Source organism: Oreochromis niloticus, linkage group LG12 (genome assembly GCF_001858045.2).
Source record: "Oreochromis niloticus isolate F11D_XX linkage group LG12, O_niloticus_UMD_NMBU, whole genome shotgun sequence".
In the NCBI taxonomy this organism is placed as follows: Eukaryota; Metazoa; Chordata; class Actinopteri; order Cichliformes; family Cichlidae; genus Oreochromis; species Oreochromis niloticus.
In genome coordinates this window covers 1,280,018-1,298,408 of record NC_031977.2, presented here as the reverse complement: position 1 = coordinate 1,298,408, position 18,391 = coordinate 1,280,018, and the positions used below count along the sequence as shown (strand labels likewise).

Below are 18,391 nucleotides of genomic sequence, written 5' to 3'. Positions count from 1 at the left end.
GCCCGGGTAATGAAGGAAATGAGTTTGCCGACTAGAGAAAAATCAACCGAGAGCGTGAGCGAAGGTTACCGAAGAAAAAACAGATGATGGTTCCAATGCCGGAGAGCTTGTCGAACGGAAGGGCCACAGAAGTTCCGTAGTGTGAAGGTATTTCGGCTATTTCAAGTCTGACAAAAAACAGAGTAGCGTGCACTGTAAATTGTGCCAAAAGCAAGTCTGGAAATACAATAAAGCGGTGCATGCTCAATCTCTGACTGAAAGCGCTAATTCGTCATTCGGCTTTTGTCAGACTAAAGTAACTGTTAAAACTGTTTGAAAAGCTAAGCTATACAACAAGGAGAGATTGAGAATTTCCTTTTAGTTCTCAGTTTATTTGATATTGACAAAAGTTAGTCAATTTTGTCTGTTCTTCTGTAAAACGACCTAAGATTTATTTTTAGAATTAATATTTTGTTTCTAAGTGGAATTGACAATTTAGTCTGTTTTGTTTGTTCTATTTTGAAACTTAAACGCTTTAGCGGCTGCCTTTTGTGTAGTTTGCAATATTTGCCTTTATTTATCTGAAACTGAAGTCTCATGTTCCTTAAGTACATCTACCCTATTGAACTTATTATGGGAAATAAATATTTAAATCAAAACAAGCTGCTGATTATTTCACATTTTACTTGTGAGCAACGGCACATTTAAATCTTACAAATATAGTTATTTGGCTTATATCGTGATATATATCGTTATCGCCTGAAATTAAAAAAAACATATCGTGATATGAAAAAATCTTATATCGCCCAGCTCTAGTCACACACAACGCGCTCTGTTTAGACCCAGAGCAAACAATATTGTTTGACTGATGACCCCTAATATAAAGACTTCAGACTTTACGTTTCCCAATTTTTGCTTTAAGTTATTTTGTTATTTACATAATAATGTAAATAACCTAATAATTATCCTTATTGCAGTTTTAGAGGAGCGGTGCTTCAAAGGATAGTTGCAGATTTCTGTCAGAATCTGCAGATTATACAGTACAAATAAAATATTCACACTGTCTTCCCAACAGTTTCACTAACATCTACACTGGATGGCCAGGAAGCGTTCGCGATGTCTTCTCGGGCGCTTCTCCGGCGCTGATAATTGGCGTCTGTCTTGTGTCAGTGACGTAAAAGATGGATTTAATGCGACATGACCGTTCAAACAGCAGTCGCTTTCTAAAACATCAGATATGTATCAGATTCAGTACCACATACGAAAGTGACCCAGATCGGATTTGAAAATATCAGATTTGTGCCGTTCACACAGTCATACCATGATCGGATATGGGTCGCATAGGGTCAAAAAAAAAAATCGGAGTTGATGCACTTTCGCCTGCAGTGTGAACGTAGCCTTAGTTAGCAAGAGGGCATGTCAGTAGTAATGAGGACATAAATATGTTCCAAGTTACAAGTCTTTTGTTAGCCTTTCAGACTTCTTAACACACCATATGCGCTTAACGTTACATTATTCATTGGCTTCCAGTGATAAACTTTTCAGTATTACTGACAGCTGTTTGCCACTACAGTCTAAAAAGGTGACTTTGCACAATTAAAGCAACCACGTATCAGAATGATGTTCACTCTGTCCTGTGTGTATAATTTTATATTGAAACATATTGTTGTTATTGGCTGGAATAACATTAACCATGAAGTGTATATGAAAAATGGACGCAGCTTCTCAGTCTATAGTGAGACCAATGTGTTTTTTTTTCTTTTGACAAGCAGAGCCACAAAACCAAACTAGTAACTTTACCATCAGCTGTGATGGCCCGTACTCACCTTGTGTCCTCTCCCGAGGTGTTCTGAAGTGCACTCGGTGGTGGAGGTGGGTTGGATGGGGGTCCAAAGGCTTTCTGAGAAGCAGCATTTATTTCTCCTACATGCTGTCCATCCTCTTCCAAGCTGTCCACGCATGCCTCGCTGGTCACTGCAGCATTTGTTTCTGATACAGCATCTTGCCCATCCTCAGGTGAACGCTCATCTGGATCCATAGACTTGCTGGTGTCTTTATCTTCTGCAGAGCTTTCAGAAGCAGGTTGCTGCCCCTCCTCCTCCTGTACCTCGCACTCTGCTGCTGGTGCTGCCGTTATTGTCATCTCTTCAGATTCAAGTTCAGTCGTTGAAACTGGATGGATATCTGTGCTTTCTGAATGTTCTGCCTTAGTTGTTGTGTTTAACTCGCTCACCGTCTCCTCGGCTGCTTCTTCCTGATCCTTCCGAGTCTCCCTGACTTGATGAGAATCTGAATCAGCCACATATTCCTCCTCCTTCTCTTCCTTTCTGACCTCTGTCTCTCCATTTATGTGCACATTATGATGAGGTTCTTCTTCCTGTTGTTTCACATTTTCAAGCTCCTCTTTCTCCTCTTCCTCCTCTGTTTCCTCATCTTTTGCAATTGGTCTTGTTGCAGACCCGCCTTTGGCACTAAGGAGCTGCAGAGTTACATTCTAGAAGAAGAAAAAAGTAACCACATTAATGGCCACTTTGTCTGCTTCTAGAATTCTGTGATTCAAAACCAAATGCCAGTCAAACACTTCCATTATCATGAGATGAGTGCTGTGATTATACAATACGGATAAATGAACAAAGCCTTTCCACCTGTGGTGATGTAAGACACCAAAAATATGATTTGTCCAAGCATTTAAGAACTCTGAATTTTTAGGGGTGTGGTCTCTGGCTCTGCTGCAGTGGAGGGGTGGTATGGTAAGCTCATGGGGCGGTGCCCAGAGGGGACAGGTGCAATGAACTGGAACTAAAGAACTCTCCCCCTTTTTAGGTCTGGAGTGGGGAAAGAGTGGTGTGTGTGGTGTGGGATGGAGCTGCAAAGCTGGCTTCCCAGTTAAACATAAGGTGCCGAAGCAGTGGAAGTAGGGATGGGTATCGAAACCCGGCTCTTGTTGAGAACCGGTTCCCACTGTTTCAATTCCTTGGAACTGTTTGCCATTTTTGCAAACGATTCCCTTATCGATTCTAGTCGCCCCGAATGACGTCACCACGTTGCGCAGCGTCAATGAATGTCGTGTTTTTAATTCCGCTCCGGACTCGTGAATCTCAACCCAGCAGCAGCGGTAACGTTTGCACGTCCTCTCCCGTTAATACGGCAGGTAAATAATCAACTAACAGTGCATATTATGTTAGTGCGATCTGCCTTATTACAAAACCTGCCATTACTGTGCATTTAGGTGACCATGATGAGAGAAACAGAGTCTGGCTGGCAGTTCTCGCTGCAGTCTACCGGTAGCGTCTCCTTTCAGGCCAGGATAGACGAATGTCACCGAGCAGTGACTAAGTTTGTGGTCAAAGGCTTGCACCCATGTGCCACAGCAGATGCCCCTGATTTTCGGTAAGTGAATGTGTTTAATTGTAGGCAGGGACATTACTGGATATTCTTGTGTAATTGCTACAGAATAATTTATGTTATACTTTGTTATTGCTACAGAAGAATATTTATTTCATTATTTTACATTTACAGTTTTCTTTCCTGGGGACCCTGTGACACCCCATTGAAGAGCCGTAGGCTGTGGATCTCTTAAGATCTCACTGTTGGGTTTGTAAGGCCATGTTACTCCTAAATTTCTATCTTGTTCAAAGAGAAGATATAAAACAAAGTTCTAAGCTAATCGACCTTAGTGTTCTCCTTTTTTAAAAAGAATCGATAAGAGAATCGATAAAGAATCGAATCGTTAAACAGAATCGAAAATGGAATCGGAATCGTGAAAATCTTATCAATACCCATCCCTAAGTGGAAGTGTTTCAGAATAAAGGCGCTACGACTGACGCTCAAATGCTGTGTGGCTCCTGATCATTTCACAAAGGATTTTACCTTAATGGTAGTGACAATCACCCCCAGCACAGCCTGGCCGGTGTACGATTCAGTGAGATCAAACTCCCCTCGCAGTGAGTGGAACACTCCGTTCATCACACGCTTCACCTACAAAAACACAAACGATGAGTTATGTCCCAGCATGCACTGGCCTTAGACTTCACACAGCATCTCACTAATGGGCATATCAATAAGCAAACTTTCACCTCAGCTGTGATCCATGATGTGTACCCACTTTAGTAAACCCACTGATTATGATTGAGAACATGTGTTTGGTATTATTAGGACTAAATCAAAAAAAAACTCTACGTCCCAAAATCAGATCTACTTTTGAGAAAAATCACACATTAATCATATTCAGCGATCAGAATGTACTAGAAAGGTTATAATGGTGATCTGTCATGCTGTCTCAGTTAAAAGGAGCATGAACATAATCTTGTATTTCACGCTCCTCACTCTATTTTTCTATATTATTCACTATATTCACTCATCACATTTCATCTAATGATGTTTGATTTTACAAGAGCTGCAGAGCCATCACTCCTCTGACCTAAGCTTTATGCAACAGTGACTATGGTGCAAATCAGCACTTCAGATTTCCTGTTGAACCTGATGTCTCAGATATGTCTGAAGGTTCTCAGTCATCCAGGTCATGGATGAAAAGCGACTTAAAAAGAAGAAACTTCAAGAATGTTTTTTCTGTCTCAGCTACTTAGGACTGATTTCTTAGCGTAACCTGCTGTCCTAACTGTGTGCTTCTCATAATAAAGACGGAGATATTCATTCCATTCTATGTAGAAAACAGAGTGAGAAAATGTATTTACTGAAGCATTATTTATGATACAAACCCTTTATGAAAAACTGATCTCAAGATATTAAACATTAATTATACAAAGTGTCTCTTCAAACAATACATTAGTCATTTAAATCAAATTAGGTTATAATTAGGCCTCTGAAAATATATAAGAGATTTTGTTAAATATAAATGTAAATTTCATGCCAGGAAGATTTTAATAATTTTATTTTCCCAGGACATATTTTCCAGATTTTACCTGCTCAGCAGCTTAAAAGCTTTGTGTTCATAATGGCCAAAATGTTTCTATATAAGCACATCATTTTAGGACTCGACACAGACCCACGATGCTCCCACACTAGTCAGCATGAGGTCTGCTACTGTTTTGCTGAAATAAGCAAGTCATCTGGATGAAATCAAACATTACTCCATAACTTGTATGCACACATATATCATTCAGTGGGGCCTTTGCAGGTGTGACAGAGGTGACAGGATCTGAACATCATCAATGTTCGATACGGGTTTTACGTGCCGTGCCTTGTGTACAGACACTGCTCTGTGATTCTTTTACTGATATTCTGTAACACATATTATAAAATCAGCCAATACTTTACAGTTGTGCATGTAGAAATATTATTTTAAACTGTTGAACTATGTGCCCACACAGCCTCTCAAAGTCTGGGACCCTTCCCCAACTTTACTTCTAAAAGACTCTGTTCTCTCAGACTCTAGGAAGCTCGTTTCATATGCAATCATGTTGCAGAGTAAACAATTTGCTTTATTTGGGAATTATTTTTTACCATAACAACTTTTTGTATGTTATTACAAATCATTGGATTCTGCTTATATTTACATTTAAATCTCAGCTTTGTGTGTGTGTGTGTGTGTGTGTGTGTGTGTGTGTGTGTGTGTGTGTGTGTTAAATTGTACATTAAAAAGATTCCCTGTAGAAAATTCCCTTAGAAAAAGTCAAATTTCTGCCAAACATGCAGCATTTTCTATAATGTACACGTTGCGTGGGTAAAGTTACCAGATACACCTGACAATATCTCTCAACACATCAATATAATAAATAAAATTGGTTTTAAAAATGGTTCAACCTATACTTAACATGACGTACTCAACATCATAATCCAGTACTGGATTGGAAACATCAGGCAGTTCTCGTCTTATGGAAAACAAGCTGAGAACTAAGACTACGGCACCCTGCACTGGCATCTGGAGGCATTAATGAGTTACTGCTGATCATTTCTGATTTTCATTCTGTGATTTCTATCAGCTAAATAGCTTCTTAAAATGACAGATGAAGTCGAAGCTGCACTGCACCTTCTATTAATTGTTCTATTTAAAAGATTTCCTGTATTTCTCACCTCTGCTGCAGTGTCTCCGGAATGCTCCTGCTCTTCCAGTTTGCTCTCCAGTTCTGCCACTCGTCTTTGCAACTTCTGTCTTACAGTCACTCCCTGCTGCTCCAAGGCTGAGTACTTGAAGAGAATAACATGACATAAATATATGTAATGTAAATCACAACGGTATGGTTGTAATCAGTCATAACAGGCATTTACCAGTTACTTCCCAGAGAAACTAACAGAGGAATCCCTGCCACACTTATTAACATCAATTTTGAAACCAGGATTTTGTGTAGCTCTGCTTTTTCCTCAGGTAAAAATGTCAAGATTCAGCTACAGCTTCGGCACCAGCACAGTCTCAGTGTTAAAGGGCTAAATATTCCAGGGAAGTGAAGTCTAATAATGAATATTTAATCTTGTTAGACAAGATGAGTGAAATGCAGTCACCCATCTTACTTTTTCCTGAAGGGCGTGCAACTCCTCATTCTGCTTGTGTTGCTGCAGCAGACTATGTTCTTCTGAGTCTCTCAGTTGCTTCAGAGCTGTAAACTATTGACAGTAAGAGAGTTCAAACATGATTCGGCACCACATCATGTAACGTGGACGTGTCCCAATATAAACTTTTCTCAACTTTAAGGTGAACAATTGAAGAAACTACTGCCGAGTGGCACAGGACACCGCAGTAATGAAAGATGTGGTAGTATTATATTATATATGTGGAATGTTTGCTAGTTACTAAATGAATGATGAGTTATGATGATGATGATGATAATAATAATAATAATTATAATCTATAAAAGGTCAGTGTACTTTTCACATTTCTACGTTAATTAAGAGATTCATTTAAAAGTAAGGCAAGTTTTGTTCTTTTGTTTTTTTAAACACATTTCAGTGACAAAGCAACTCAAAGTGCTTTACATGAAGTGCCAAAGGGCGTAAAATGAACATCATAAGATGATATGAGAGCACAATCTCATGTACCTTTTCCTGCAGCTGGGTTAACTTGTCCTGCAGACCCTCTCTCTGCTCTGTTAGTTCAGCCAGCTCTCTGCTGTGCTGCTCTTTAGCTGAAGCCAACATCTGGGAACACTTGCTCTTCCATTCCTGCTCAAGCTCTGCCTGCAGCTGAGACAGCTGCAATACGCATGTAAAGTAACGTTAATGTTCACAAAACATTCTGTTGATGTTTCGATTTAGAAGATGTGATCGCCCTTGGGCTGGGTGCAGAGATGTGACCTGTTCCGATGCAGCATTGTCACTGCTAGTCCTGGCCTTGCGAAGTTGAGTTCGGAGGTTGTCTAGCTCCTGCTGGCTGCTCTTGCGGAGCTCCTCCACCTCCTCATCCCGACGCTGACGCTCCGCCTGCCATTTCTTCTTTCTTTCTGAAAGCACCTAAATGTGAGGCAAACCTTTTTGTCAGACATCCATTTTTGATTTCAAAAACTTTTGTTATAATTAATTCAAGATCAGAAAACCTTTTGTTTCCATGGTGACTGTGTATTGCTGTAACTCATTCACAAAAGAATGAAATCCGCTTACTCGTTCTAGGCTCTCCTTGTCAGTCTTCAGGTCCTGCAGCTCCTCTTCCATGGTGTTCACTTTCAGCTCTGTCTCTCTGCGTCTTTGTTTCTCTGAGCGGTACTGAGTCTGAACCCTCTCTGCCTCCTCCTTCAGCTCTGAAATACATGAACACACAGATGGTTAGTCTGGTCCATCTTTCAAAAAAAATGGTCTGACATTTTCTCCTTTGCTCTTCATGTAGCACTAGATGTTCTTACACAGGGTTGACTTGATTTTCTTGTTGCTGATGTCACACATGCATATTTTTTGTAATGAAACGTTTCTGTTAAAGTAACACTCTTAGCTTAAACGTTGGGAGGGAAAATATCTGTGTGGTTGGTTAGCTCTGGCCGCAAGTTTACAGGGAATGGGAAAGACAAAAGATTTAAGGCATGGAAAGAACTTTCCAAATCACCACGAGGACACTGTGAGGCTGTTCTCCATTTCAGCAAAAGGGAAAGCGTGGGCTCTCTGCATGGGAGAATGGAGAATTCAAAGAGAATTAAAAAATTTAAAACCATCTATCCATCCAGGCTTCCATAGGGTGAAAGGTGAGATACACCCTGGACAGGTCAGCCTCCTTCCACCCCCGTGACATCTGTCTGTTCTAGGCAAACACAGAGACAGCCAGCATTCATATCCATACTTATGGGCAATTTAAAATCAACGATTAGCCTAACCCCATTAACTGCATGTCTTTGGACTGTTGGAGGAAGCCGGAGTACCCGAAGAAAGCCCACACAGACAGGGGACATCCAAACGCCACACAGAAAGAATTCTGACCCAGTCCCTTCTTGTTGTGGGGCAACAAAAGTGCTAACCACCGTGCCCCCGTGCTGCCCAAACTTCTGGTGCTAAATGTTATGAGGATACAGGACAGGCTTTCTTCTGTTCGTAGTGGTGCAAGTATGGCTGCTGTATGTTTTGCAGTAAAACATAGTTTCTGATTTCCTTTTCTAACAACATAATTTCAAGCTTCTGTGTGACCTCAACTATTCCTGTTAACTGTCATAATAATGTGAAGAAACTGTTATGTTAAAGAAAAAAAAAAAAATCTTCTACTTTAAGTCAGACAATTTAAGATTCAGAGACAGATTGTTAGGAAAACATTTGGCGAATATTTTAATATCTTAGCAGTAGACCTAATGATGACTACGAACAATCCATAATACAAGCTTGTTACAGATTTAGGCAATTTTATGCGAGAGAGCTCTCTCGAGGCGCTCAAACCTTTCTATACAGGTTGTTTTTGTTTCTTCACTTTCAAATTGTATGAAATGTATTCATCTGATGAAAGGATTCGTACAGTCTATAAATAAAATTAGTCTTATCCTTCCAGGTTATGTCTAATATGTCCAACATCTCTTGCTTCAGGATCAGCTGCCCCAAGTTTAAACAACAGGACAATAAAGCAGTTAAACCTGTGTAAATCATCACTACGTTTTTCTGTTGAAGATGTTTTAGAGAGACATGGATAAAACTTTCTGATTGTATGGCAGCTGGATTTTGTTGAGCTCATTTTCGGGGTTTATTGTAAATATTTTGCCCACTGCATTCAGCTAATTGTAATCTCATCACCTCACAATATCAGGCACTTTGAGATGACTTTTGGGAACTAATGTTAAATTAACAAAATAGATATAATATCTGCGGAGGTAGACTCTGTATTGAATGCATTAAAGCCTCTCTGATTGCACCACCAAAAAATGAAAATTCTGATATTCATAAAAAGGCACAATTTGTTAAATGGTTTTAAAATTATCAGGCACAAAGTGTATTTGAAATGAGCACACAACCACCTTCCAGCTGTGCTTCCAGGGCAGCGATGCGTTGGCAGCAGCTCTCGCTGTCCTGCAGTGCTGTGCTCAGTTTACCCTGCAGCTCTGCGGCCTTCTGCTGGTGAGCTGAAGCTTCAAGCTGTAGCTGAGACACCCGCGCTGCCGCTGAAGCCAGGTCCTCTGTTAGACGAACCTGAGGGAGTTGGCGAGAGGTGAGAGGGGAAGATGTACTGGTGGCACTATATAAAAATAAAAGCCACAGAGATGGTGGAACAACAAAGAAACAAGCCTGGATGAGTGTCTGCTGGTGCTAGCAGTGTGTCCCTGTGGAAGGAAAATGGTGAGCGCTGATTGATGAAAAGGAAGCAGAAGGACAAAAAAAGAAATAAGGTTAGTTGAGGTGCCAGTGAAAGATGATGAAAGAGGGTGATCCAGTGGCTGCAGTCAGATTGGGATGAAATAGGAGGTTCTCACAGTTCTTTGTGCTAAAGTTTGTGCTTTCTGGTCTGAAATGACGTGGAAATGAATCTTTACAGTCTTATGAATTTTTCAGCTGCGCTCTCTTACAGCATAACAAAAAAAGAATGCTTTAGGCAGCATTTTCTTCCTGTATTTTAAACATCAATTATAATTCTAGATGCTTTTTCTTATTTTGCAGATTCTAGCTGACCCCAGTCTGGTGGCACTACACAGAGGAAACAGGCTCACCTGGCCAGAGCCCAGGTCCAGAGGCAGAGGATGCTGAGAAGAGAGAGCAGTGAATAGGAGTTTTTCCTCAGAGCAGCACTGCAGCTTGAATACAATGAAAAGAGCAGTTGGAAAAGAGTGGAATCAGCAGATAGCAAACCTTTAACCAAGTCAAAACTACAAACAATCTTCTGGTGACACACAAACGTACAAACTATAGGTGCACAATTAGAAGGCAGGCTGGAATCAACAAATACACCACGTTATTAAACTTACACCAGACTCTTTGTACAGTTAACAAGCAATTAAATTACAAAATCACAATAAAAATCAGAAACAGTTTACCAACATTTATTCTCAGGTTTTAAGAACAAAAACAACAACAACAAAAATTACAACTACACTCCATGTAAATAAATCAGTGCATCCCTCTTGAACTTTCTGTGGAATCGGTTGATATTGTATGGAACTATATTAACTAACATTGTTGGTTTTTAATTAAACTACAACAGCTACCACTCTTCAAGAGGTACTGCACAGTAATATGTTTTGTTTTAACTGTAGAACAAATGATTTGACTCGTGTTTAAGTACATCACAACTTAGATAGGAACAGTTCATTGTGCCCTTTGCTAACCTACTTAATGTTTTTGAATTTTGGCATACGGGTTGGGAATTGCTATTTTTCACTGGAGTAAAATGTCGACCACACAGAGAGGGAAAGTCCTCCTGACTCTTTGTCACAACCTGATTCTTCTGAAAACCTTTATGATAGGAATAAAGCGTGTCCAAAGTCATGGCTATCTAACCCAAAACTAACACAACCTGTGGTATAAGTACGTTACTCAGTCAGTCAGGCAGGGCAGACAACTGAAAGACAAATGACGAATACCACACATTGAATACGAACAAACAAGTTACACACCACATCAAAAAATTTTTTTTAAAAATTTAGTTTAAGTTTTTAATGTTTTATGATAGCCAGATACAGAATAAAAAGCAGTGGGCCAAATACTGATCCTATAATTAAAAAGACTTTAATTATATATAATTATATAACTTTCCTGTTTATTTGTTCATAGTAAACGCTCTAATAGTCTCTAAAAAGAGTCTTTCCTTATATATCTGTATTACCATTGAATAGAGAAAATAAATGGCAACACAGTTACACTAAAATAAAGATGACATTTTCTACCTTGGTTTATTTCAAACATTTTTTGTGTCTTCAACGGAAAAAGGAGCCCTGACTGTTTCATTAGTAATGAAACTTAATCTTAGGTAGAAATCAGAAACGCCAGAATGGTCAAGAATGTTTCACTTTGTTATTTCTTAATAATGAGTGACATTTAAAAAAAACAAACAAACAAAAAAAAAAACTTTAAATCTCAATTGTGAAGACCCGCAGCTGCCAGCCACAAAATCAGCAGACTCTGTAATATGCTGCATGTGACCACTTTAAGTCCAACACATCTCCTGTTAAGTTTTTAGTCCGTTCACTAAAAGGGAAGTCTGTCACCACAAACATCAAAAAATTAGCCAACAGCCTTATTTGTTTCGTTAAAGACCAAAAAGACTCACCTTGTCCTGCTCAGCCTGCAGCAGTCTCGCCTGGTTCTGTTCACTGGATGACTTGAGGGAGTCATTCCTCTGTTCCAGCATCAGGTGACTCTGCTCCATATACCTGAAAAAAAAGAAAAATCACACCACCACCCATTTCACACATCTGCATCAAGCAGATTCAGGCTCAAAGCTTCCCTCGTGCTTTCTTTAGGCTATATGGGACTGCTTTGTTACTGTTAAGATCAAATTGCAACATGACAGAGAGACAGACAACTAAACAGAACTAGAAGTAACCCATTTTGAGCTGTTAAAAACTGCATTACACTGAAACCTGGTGGTATTGACTAAAGTGAATCAGTCTCCTTCTACCTTATATTAAAATATCCAGGTTTATGTCATTAAAAAGCCTGAATTACAGCCCGGTACAAAAGCTGCGTTTGTTTTAAACTGTTATCGTTTTTGCTGTTTCTATAAAGTTTCATAACAACTGCAGCGTCAAGGAATTTATCCTTTTTTATAACAATGCTAAATCAAGCAGCCACACACTTAACAAACAGGCTTCAAAATTCAGTCTATAAATCAGCTGAACCCTACTGTCAAGATCCCTGATGGCACTGTGCAAGAAATAAGAATCTGAACATCTAAAAGAGACTTTGACTTTAGGCTGCCCCATATCTGTGCCTAATTCTTAGTTCTTTCCACCCACCTCTGGTTCTGGTTGATGAGATCTCCGATCTTACGGTTTTGCTCCTCAATGCGAGAACTTTTCTCAAACACTTCTTTTTTTAAACACTCATTTTCCTGAAAACAAAATAAGTGCTCAGAACATCTATAGATGATATAAAATATGAGCTTGGGGGTGGGGGGGTGGGGTGTTAACAATGCCTCTGTAAAGCACTGTGCTGCTGCTGCTGCATGTACCTGAACAATTCTTTGGATATTGTGCAAGATCATGGAGGTTTCCATCGACACAGTAGACAAACCTGTGGAAAGGCCCCCCTGCCTTTGAAGATCATCGATCTGTTAAGAGTTTGAGAAAAGAAAGAAAAAAAAACCAAAACAAAAAAAACCCCCGAAATCAAATGTTTCTGCTTTCCATTTAAGCTGCTAAATGATTTTGTACCATTTTAGTGTGTACCTTTGAAGCCAGCTGATCCACTTTATCTCCTACTTTTCCGACAGCTAAGCGAATCTCTGTGTTATGCTGTCTGGCCTCAGTCATCAAGAAGGAAGTCACATCCCCAGAGCCTTGAGAAACAACAGGAGCACACAAGGGTGTGTAATTCGGAACCATTGCATCCAGCATTATTATCATGAGATCATCAAATGAACTAGTGGCTTCCTGGTGGTTGAATCTTACCCATGTATGGGACAGCTGGTGCAGGGTAGACCTGGCCCACAGGCTGCAGTGGAGATGGAGCCAGAGGAGTCTGTGTGTAGGAGCACGGCTTTGAAACAATGTAATGCACTGATATAAAGACAAATTTACCATCTCTGCCACTAATTCTTCCAACATGTATTAAAAAAATATTAAGTTAGTACAAACAGTGGTGATGCTACACCTGGAACACATGGCTGCTGGTTGGCAGTCCAGGCTGTGCGGTAACAGTGCTCATAACAGGAAGTAAGGCGGAGGTTGGAGCAGCATGAGGATGAGGATGTACTGCAAGAAAAACACTGCAATTTTACAGATACAGCAGGAAGAAAGAACTGACGGATGAGTAAGACAAGAAGTTTACCATGTGCAGCAGCTGCAGGAGCAGTGGTGATCGGCACTGGAGACGAAACTACGGGATGATCCTTTGCTCTGCTGCCACTGGTGTCCTGAAGATAAATGCACAGCAGTGTGAACTCACCAATGATGATGCCAGAAAACATTTTTTGTGATGTCTTTTTAATTTAAGACATCAACAAGATGACTTAAAAATCAATAAAGACAAAGTGTTAAGAGCATTCTTTTATTTTTTTTATTTGTTCATTTCAGGCACAACAAAATACATATATTAAACATAAAGTGCACAAAAACAAAAAACAAAATTTACCTGAAAAGGAGTGGGACGAAGAAAACTTATTAAATCCCACCCCTATACTCACTCATCAACAAAAAACAATAGCTTCCCACAGCTACGCCCATCATTGCAAACCAAACAACACATCAACAGCCCCGGGCATCTCAACGGCAGCTCGCAAACAACAAATAGAACCTTCATAACTGAATACAAAATATATTAATTATAAATTGCGTTACCACAGGTAACAGGCAATAATAATTACATAGTAACAAACACACATCTACACACACATGTACATATATGTACATACATACACTTTTTTTTTTTTTTTTGGAATCCATACCAGCAATGGTAAGAGAACAGACATTACAGAGCACACCAAAACCATCATTGAGTATACTGTGACCAGACCAACTGTTTGTAGAGGAATTTAAATCTATGAATATTTTTGCATTGTTTCAGTTGTAAACTCAGACTGTTCCAGATTTTCACACCACATACAGACACACAAAACCCTTTACGGGTTGTTCGAGTTCTGGGTAATTTAAATTCTCCGAAGCCTCTCACATTATAAGCCCTTTCTCGAATTTCAAATATAGTTTGTAAATTTGCAGGTAGAAGTTTATTAAAGGCTTTGTATAAGATTATGGATGTATTGTAATTAACCAGATCCTGGAATTTAAGTAACTTTGCCTGAAGAAAGAGTTTGTGAGTATGATCTAGATAACCAGCCTTGTGAATAATACGCAGTGCTCGTTTCTGTACTGTGACTAATGGATTGGTTGTATTTTTATATGTGTTTCCCCACACAATATGTAAAATATGGAAGGACCAGGGTACAGTACAGAGTACGAAGTGCATCTTTATCAAGGTATGGTTTCACTTTGTTCAAAATTGCGAGGCTTCTGGAAATTTTGGTTTTTATGTGTCTGACGTGGGGTTTCCATGAAATTTTGTTATCAATTACGACTCCCAAAAATTTGTTTTCACTCACATTATCGATTGGTACACCTTCAATAATAATTGGTAATTCTATATTATATTTTAAATTACCAAAAAATATTGCTTTAGTTTTATTTATATTTAATGATAATTTATTTATATCCATCCATTTTTTTATTAATTTTAACTCCCTGTTTACGGTCATTACAAGATCAGTATAATCATCGCTACTGAAAAATATGTTGGTATCATCTGCGAACAGTATGAGTTTAAGTACTTGAGAAACATCAAAAATATCATTTATGTAAACATTGAAAAGTTTTGGTCCCAACACTGACCCTTGGGGAACACCACATGTAATATCAAGTTTTTCTGAATGGTAATGCCCTATGCTAACATATTGTTCCCGACCCGTTAGGTAACTTTTTAACCAGTTACCAGCTTTCCCTCGAATACCATATCTTTCCAATTTATCCAATAAAATTGAGTGATTGATTGTGTCGAAGGCCTTTTTGAGATCAACAAAAATACCAACTGCATATTTATTTTTATCCAGTGCATTAGTAATTTCTTCTACTGCCTCAATTATCGCCATTGAAGTGGTTCTTTGCGTTCTGAAACCATACTGACCAACATTTATTATTTGATGTTTTTCAAGGAATTTTTCTAATCTTGAATTAAAAAGTTTTTCTAAAATTTTTGAGAATTGAGGCAGTAGAGAAATAGGCCTATAATTGGTAAAACTGTGTTTGTCATTACTTTTGTATAGTGGTATTACGCAATTTTCATTTTTTTTGGAAAACAACCGGACTGAAATGATAAATTACAGACATATGTTAAGGGACTAGCAATATTCAGAATAACCTGTTTAACTACAGACATATTTATGTCATGATAATCCATTGAAGACTTACTTTTACATTTTAATGTGATATCTATTACTTCTTGCTCATTTGTAGCTGAGAGGAACAGTGAAAAAGGATTTGATTTTATATTACTGATATTTTCATTTTTTTGACACGGGATGTCCGCTGCTAGTTCAGGGCCAACATTTATAAAAAATTTATTGAACCCATCAACAATGTTACTCATGTTATGATTTTCACCATTTGCATCAATGAAATATTCAGGATATGATGTTCCAGAACTAACTGTATGAATATATATACAAAGATACTTATTATTAGTTATTCGTTATTAGTCGTATTAAAAATATGGTTACAATGGCGGTTTTGTAAAATCAATCTAATCTGAAATTTAAATGACTCATACATACTGTTTTCTATTGCTAAAGACAAACATAAAACACTATTTTAACCATATAAATGTTTTAAATATTATTAATAAAGGAAAGGAAAAAAAAAACATGTAAATGTTTACAAACATAAAAACATCCAAACATTTGTGTTTGTGCACATCCATGGAGACATGCATTCAGTACAGTAACAAGAAATATAGAGCACAATAAAGTTTCATCTTTTGTGAAAACAGAAGCTAGGAGCCATTTTATTCCTGTATACGGCATTTGTGGGTTTTGTACAGGCAAAGTTAAACAATTAAAGCACTGGGCTAATTTTCTTTTGTTTTTTTGCGAAAAATAGCCTCCTAATCTAAATCAGCTGTGAGGGCCAATGAACAACCTCGGAGACTTTCTGACATGAAGTTTTTACCATACCGTTCTGCATATGAAAAAATGAAGGCTGGCCTGTCATGGGAAGCTTAAACACCAAGTCTTTAAAACAGCTACTGCTAATAACACTAATATCACTAATACTTCTAATAATAACAATCCTAATAATAGTAAATATAGTAAATAAAGTGCAAATGACAGTCAGGACCCATTCCATGACCCGAAAACATGAAGAAGCAACCCTCCCATCCACCAGTAAGAACCCCAGCATACTGGCAGCAAGTGTTTTCTAGCTAACATTTATACACGTATTCTTGACACATCCATTGCAGAGCACTGGGTTAGTATCTTGCCAAGGGATGTTTGGTATGGAGACTGGAGCAGGCAGGGATTTCTGATTAGTAGATGACCTGCCCTACCTCGTGGACTACAGCTACAAACATTACACCGGCCCTACAGGAGGGCGGTGGTCATTAGCAAAGATAGAATCTTTTTAAAGAAATACCCTAAAAATACACTAAACCAGGCTTAGCTGCAGGATTCAGGTACATTTGTTGGAGAGTATTTTAAGCACCTGTAGGTTCAAAATGAACTACAGGTACAGGAATAACGTTTATCAGGCTTTGGATACAAGAGCAGTAATATTTAGGTTATTGACAACAGGAAAATTCTAAATCAGTACACATGACAAGATACTGACCTCAAGCTCAGAGTCACTGGATTCAGGCTGGCTGGCCGCTCCTGTTAGAAAAGGCAGCATGGGCTGGCCCATTTTTGCCATCCGAGAAATCAGTTTGGCTTTAGTGGCATCTGGATTCTGAAATTGGAGAAGAATAGCAGCTTCAATCTTTACAGCAACAAAACAAATGAATACAAAAACACAAAATAAGGTGCTTGCTTACAGCCAGCTGCTCACTCAGAGAGTTTGACTTTGCACGAACTGGTGGCTCCCTGGGAAGAAAAATCAGCTATTGTGAGAAAAAAAAGTTTAGAATAATAGTGCTAACTTTATCAGGTTTAAATCTTACCCTGGTCTTCCTGAACCTGAAGAGGGTGCCTGTGCTGAGGGCTCTGGGACCAGATTTTCAATACTGAGGGCTGGGGAAGGAGCAGCAGAGTCTCTGGAGCCAGCACTCGCCTGATCAGAGCCACTTTCCTTTGAGAACTTCACCTAAACCACAAAACAACCTCAATAAGCTTCTAATATTTCGGAAAGCGGTTGAATGGTAGACTGTAGCTGCTAAACAGATACAGTAGATGAGGGAGATGCCGAGGACTGTGCAGCGGATGTTACCCGTCGAAGCTCCGCTTCAAAGATAAGAGTGCTGTTAGCTGGGACACGGTTAGGGACACCCTTAGATCCGTAAGCTAAATCGGGTGGGATGACAATGAGACGACGGCCTACCTTCTTCATCCCCAGCATCCCTTCCTCCCAGCCCTGTGCATACAGAGAAGGAGAGGAAAGAGATGAGGTAATAACAAAATAACAACAGAAGAGTGATAAACAGCACGATCTCAGTGCTCACACACCTAATTTAAAGCTATGCTAGAACCTTTAAAAAACAACTGTAGCCATTTTTAGATAATTAGAAATGCAGGAGAGACCCAACACAAAAGCAAACATAAATGAGTGGCGATTTAAAAAACTGCTAATTCTATTTATTTAATCAACAACATCATAAGTTAAGGTGAGCCTAAAAGCAGCTGGTTAGTCCACTGGTCTCATTTACGACCCCAGCATTGTAAAACAAATTATTATCAAACCTAATGTGAGAATGTAATATTGGATTTTTTTTGTCATTTAAGTAGGCAGTACCTAAGTTGTTTCATGTATTATGTGCTTTTTATTTTTAATGTGTGAATGAACTGTAACATATCTTTAAAAACGAGGCATTCTACAATTTTCTTGGTTGACTAACAGTCCGTGGACAGTGAAGAAAGTGGGCTGTAGTCTCTCTAACTGAGAAACAAACGGCTCTAAGCACAGTGCAGATTACAATCTAAAATATACATAAGAAGAGAACCCTCTGATGTTGCTTTTGACAGTGTTTTGGTAGCTTGCCAAATTACATCATAAGCTAACATGAGGCATGTCAGACAGTGATGTTCATTCCCATCACCAAGCCTTGTACAAAGAAAAAGAAAAGCACAAAGAAAAGATTTCTGCAACATCAGTACTGATAGGGACGTGTTTTTTCCCCCAACATTGGTTTCTCTTCATTGGCTGTACTG

General features: G+C 38.9%; 1 protein-coding gene across 5 annotated transcripts in view; it reads right to left on the bottom strand.

Annotated features, from left to right (window-relative positions):
* The window catches only part of fkbp15b (FKBP prolyl isomerase family member 15b), a 30,342-nt gene that overhangs the window by 1,302 nt on the left and 10,649 nt on the right, over window positions 1–18,391 (bottom strand). Inside the window, exons 9-28 of one of the 5 annotated variants that reach the window (XM_019365928.2) lie at window positions 17,454–17,597; window positions 17,188–17,330; window positions 17,062–17,110; window positions 16,860–16,976; window positions 13,315–13,399; window positions 13,138–13,238; window positions 12,936–13,023; window positions 12,714–12,823; window positions 12,497–12,595; window positions 12,282–12,376; window positions 11,594–11,696; window positions 10,038–10,121; window positions 9,351–9,522; window positions 7,531–7,667; window positions 7,228–7,383; window positions 6,973–7,125; window positions 6,448–6,540; window positions 6,013–6,126; window positions 3,850–3,957; window positions 1,806–2,473 (exon numbers count right to left, since the gene is read on the bottom strand). In XM_019365928.2, coding sequence (XP_019221473.1) covers window positions 1,806–2,473; window positions 3,850–3,957; window positions 6,013–6,126; window positions 6,448–6,540; window positions 6,973–7,125; window positions 7,228–7,383; window positions 7,531–7,667; window positions 9,351–9,522; window positions 10,038–10,121; window positions 11,594–11,696; window positions 12,282–12,376; window positions 12,497–12,595; window positions 12,714–12,823; window positions 12,936–13,023; window positions 13,138–13,238; window positions 13,315–13,399; window positions 16,860–16,976; window positions 17,062–17,110; window positions 17,188–17,330; window positions 17,454–17,597 — 2,819 coding nt within the window. The remainder of the gene's footprint in view (window positions 1–1,805; window positions 2,474–3,849; window positions 3,958–6,012; window positions 6,127–6,447; window positions 6,541–6,972; window positions 7,126–7,227; window positions 7,384–7,530; window positions 7,668–9,350; window positions 9,523–10,037; window positions 10,122–11,593; window positions 11,697–12,281; window positions 12,377–12,496; window positions 12,596–12,713; window positions 12,824–12,935; window positions 13,024–13,137; window positions 13,239–13,314; window positions 13,400–16,859; window positions 16,977–17,061; window positions 17,111–17,187; window positions 17,331–17,453; window positions 17,598–18,391) is intronic. The other 4 variants (XM_025896983.1, XM_005472887.4, XM_019365930.1 and 1 more) reach the window with 4 other exon arrangements.